Below are 2,166 nucleotides of genomic sequence, written 5' to 3'. Positions count from 1 at the left end.
GTGGTGGTTTCTATTATGGTGGGCTCTGTGGATGCAGTGATAGTTTCTGTCATGGATTCTGCAGAGGTGATGTAGGATTCAGTGATAGTGGTTATGGTTGGTGTTATGGTAGTAGATTCAGTAGAAGGGACAGTTGCTGTGGATGCAGATTCTGTATCAGTGATTGCTGTTGCTATGGTGGTGGGTTCTGTGGAAGTGGTCGTAGTTGTGTCGGTCGGTTCAGAGGAAATGATGGTGATTGCTATAGGGGTGGGCTCTGTAGAAGTGACGGTTGCTGTTGTGGTGGTGGGTTCTGAGATGGTAGTGGATTTGGTAACATCAGTAGTAGTAGGTATGGTTGTGATTGTTTTAGTTGAATGTGGAAAGTGCCCTTTTGTATCAGGAGGAGGAAGACACCCTTTTGTAACACGAAGGGGAAGATGCCCTTTTGTGCCAAGTGGGGGAGAGGTAGGAGGAAAGCGCCCTTTAGTGCCAGGAGAGGGAGGGGGAAGGCGTCCTTTAGTGCCATGAGGGGAAGGGGGAAGGCGCCCTTTAGTGCCAGGAGAGGGAGGGGGAAGATGCCCTTTTGTGCCTGGAGAGGGAGGGGGAAGGCGCCCTTTAGTGCCATGAGGGGAAGGGGGAAGGCGCCCTTTTGTGCCAGGAGAGGGAGGGGGAAGGCGCCCTTTTGTGCCAGGAGAGGGAGGGGGAAGGCGCCCTTTAGTGCCAGGAGAGGGAGGGGGAAGGCGCCCTTTAGTGCCAGGAGAGGGAGGGGGAAGGCGCCCTTTTGTGCCAGGAGAGGGAGGGGGAAGGCGCCCTTTAGTGCCAGGAGAGGGAGGGGGAAGGCGCCCTTTAGTGCCAGGAGAGGGAGGGGGAAGGCGCCCTTTTGTGCCAGGAGAGGGAGGGGGAAGGCGCCCTTTTGTGCCAGGAGAGGGAGGGGGAAGGCGCCCTTTTGTGCCAGGAGAGGGAGGGGGAAGGCGCCCTTTTGTGCCAGGAGAGGGAGGGGGAAGGCGCCCTTTAGTGCCAGGAGAGGGAGGGGGAAGGCGCCCTTTTGTGCCAGGAGAGGGAGGGGGAAGGCGCCCTTTTGTGCCAGGAGAGGGAGGGGGAAGGCGCCCTTTTGTGCCAGGAGAGGGAGGGGGAAGGCGCCCTTTAGTGCCAGAAGCGGGTGGGGGAAAGCGCCCTTTAGTGCCAGGAGGAGGAGGGGGAAGACGGCCTCTTGTGCCAGGAGGGGCAGGGGGAAGACGCCCTTTTGTGCCAGGAGGAGGAGGGGGAAGACGGCCTCTTGTGCCAGGAGAGTTAGGGGAAAGACGCCCTTTTGTGCCAGGAGGGGCAGGGGGAAGACGCCCTTTTGTGCCAGGAGAGGGAGGGGGAAGGCGCCCTTTTTTAGCAGGAGGGGGAAGACGCCCTTTTGTGCCAGGAGGGGCAGGGGGAAGGCGCCCTTTAGTGCCAGGAGAGGGAGGGGGAAGGCGCCCTTTTTTAGCAGGAGGGGGAAGACGCCCTTTTGTGCCAGGAGGGGCAGGGGGAAGACGCCTTTTTGTGCCAGGAGAGGGAGGGGGAAGGCGCCCTTTTTTAGCAGGAGGGGGAAGACGCACTTTTGTGCCAGAAGCGGGTGAGGGAAGGCGCCCTTTAGTGCCAGGAGCAGGAGGGGGAAGGCGCCCTTTTTTAGCAGGAGCAGGACGGGGAAGGCGCCCTTCAGTGTCAGGTGGAGAAGATGAAAGTTGCCTTTCTGTACCAGGAGCAGGAGGAGGTGCATGGTTCCCTTTTGCACCAGAAGGAGGACGTGGAGCCAGGTGACCTGTGGTCCCAGGAGAAGTAGGTGGTGCACCTTTCCCGTTTCTAAAAAGGAGGGGAGGTAGCACAGGCCCTTGTGGTGAAATAAGCCCTCGGCCGTTGGCAGGAGCGATCAGAGGAACATCTCTTCTTGGCTTATAAGGAGCAACCGATGATAATTGCTGTCTGGGTGGATACGGTCCCCTGGGAATGCTTTGACTCTCGCCGGGCTGTGGGGATAAAAACCAACAAAAAGCAAAAAGATTTCCAAATCTTATCATTTAAAGTTCAAACACTGATATATATACTTTTAAAAACCACGCAATCATATATTTCACTGAAAAAATAAGTTAGATAAAAGAAGTAGAGAATTTCCCTTCTCTTCTGGAAGTCTGGGCACTTGATGAAACCTAGAATAGC

At 56.6% G+C, this 2,166-nt stretch overlaps 1 protein-coding gene across 1 annotated transcript; it reads left to right on the top strand.

Moving 5' to 3' along the window:
* The first annotated feature begins 506 nt into the window (after positions 1-506).
* On the top strand, positions 507-1,691 carry LOC148777872 (uncharacterized). Its single transcript, XM_088836129.1, has 2 exons — positions 507-1,585; positions 1,619-1,691. The coding sequence occupies exons 1-2, from the start codon at positions 507-509 to the stop codon at positions 1,689-1,691; spliced, it is 1,152 nt and encodes a 383-aa protein (XP_088692255.1).
* Positions 1,692-2,166: the final 475 nt, after the last annotated feature.

Source organism: Moschus berezovskii, chromosome 5, assembly GCF_049115385.1.
Source record: "Moschus berezovskii isolate FMDL1 chromosome 5, NW_MosBer_1.0, whole genome shotgun sequence".
NCBI classification, from domain to species: domain Eukaryota; kingdom Metazoa; phylum Chordata; class Mammalia; order Artiodactyla; family Moschidae; genus Moschus; species Moschus berezovskii.
Note: the sequence above shows the minus strand (reverse complement) of the source record. Positions and strands in the feature narration are given on the sequence as shown.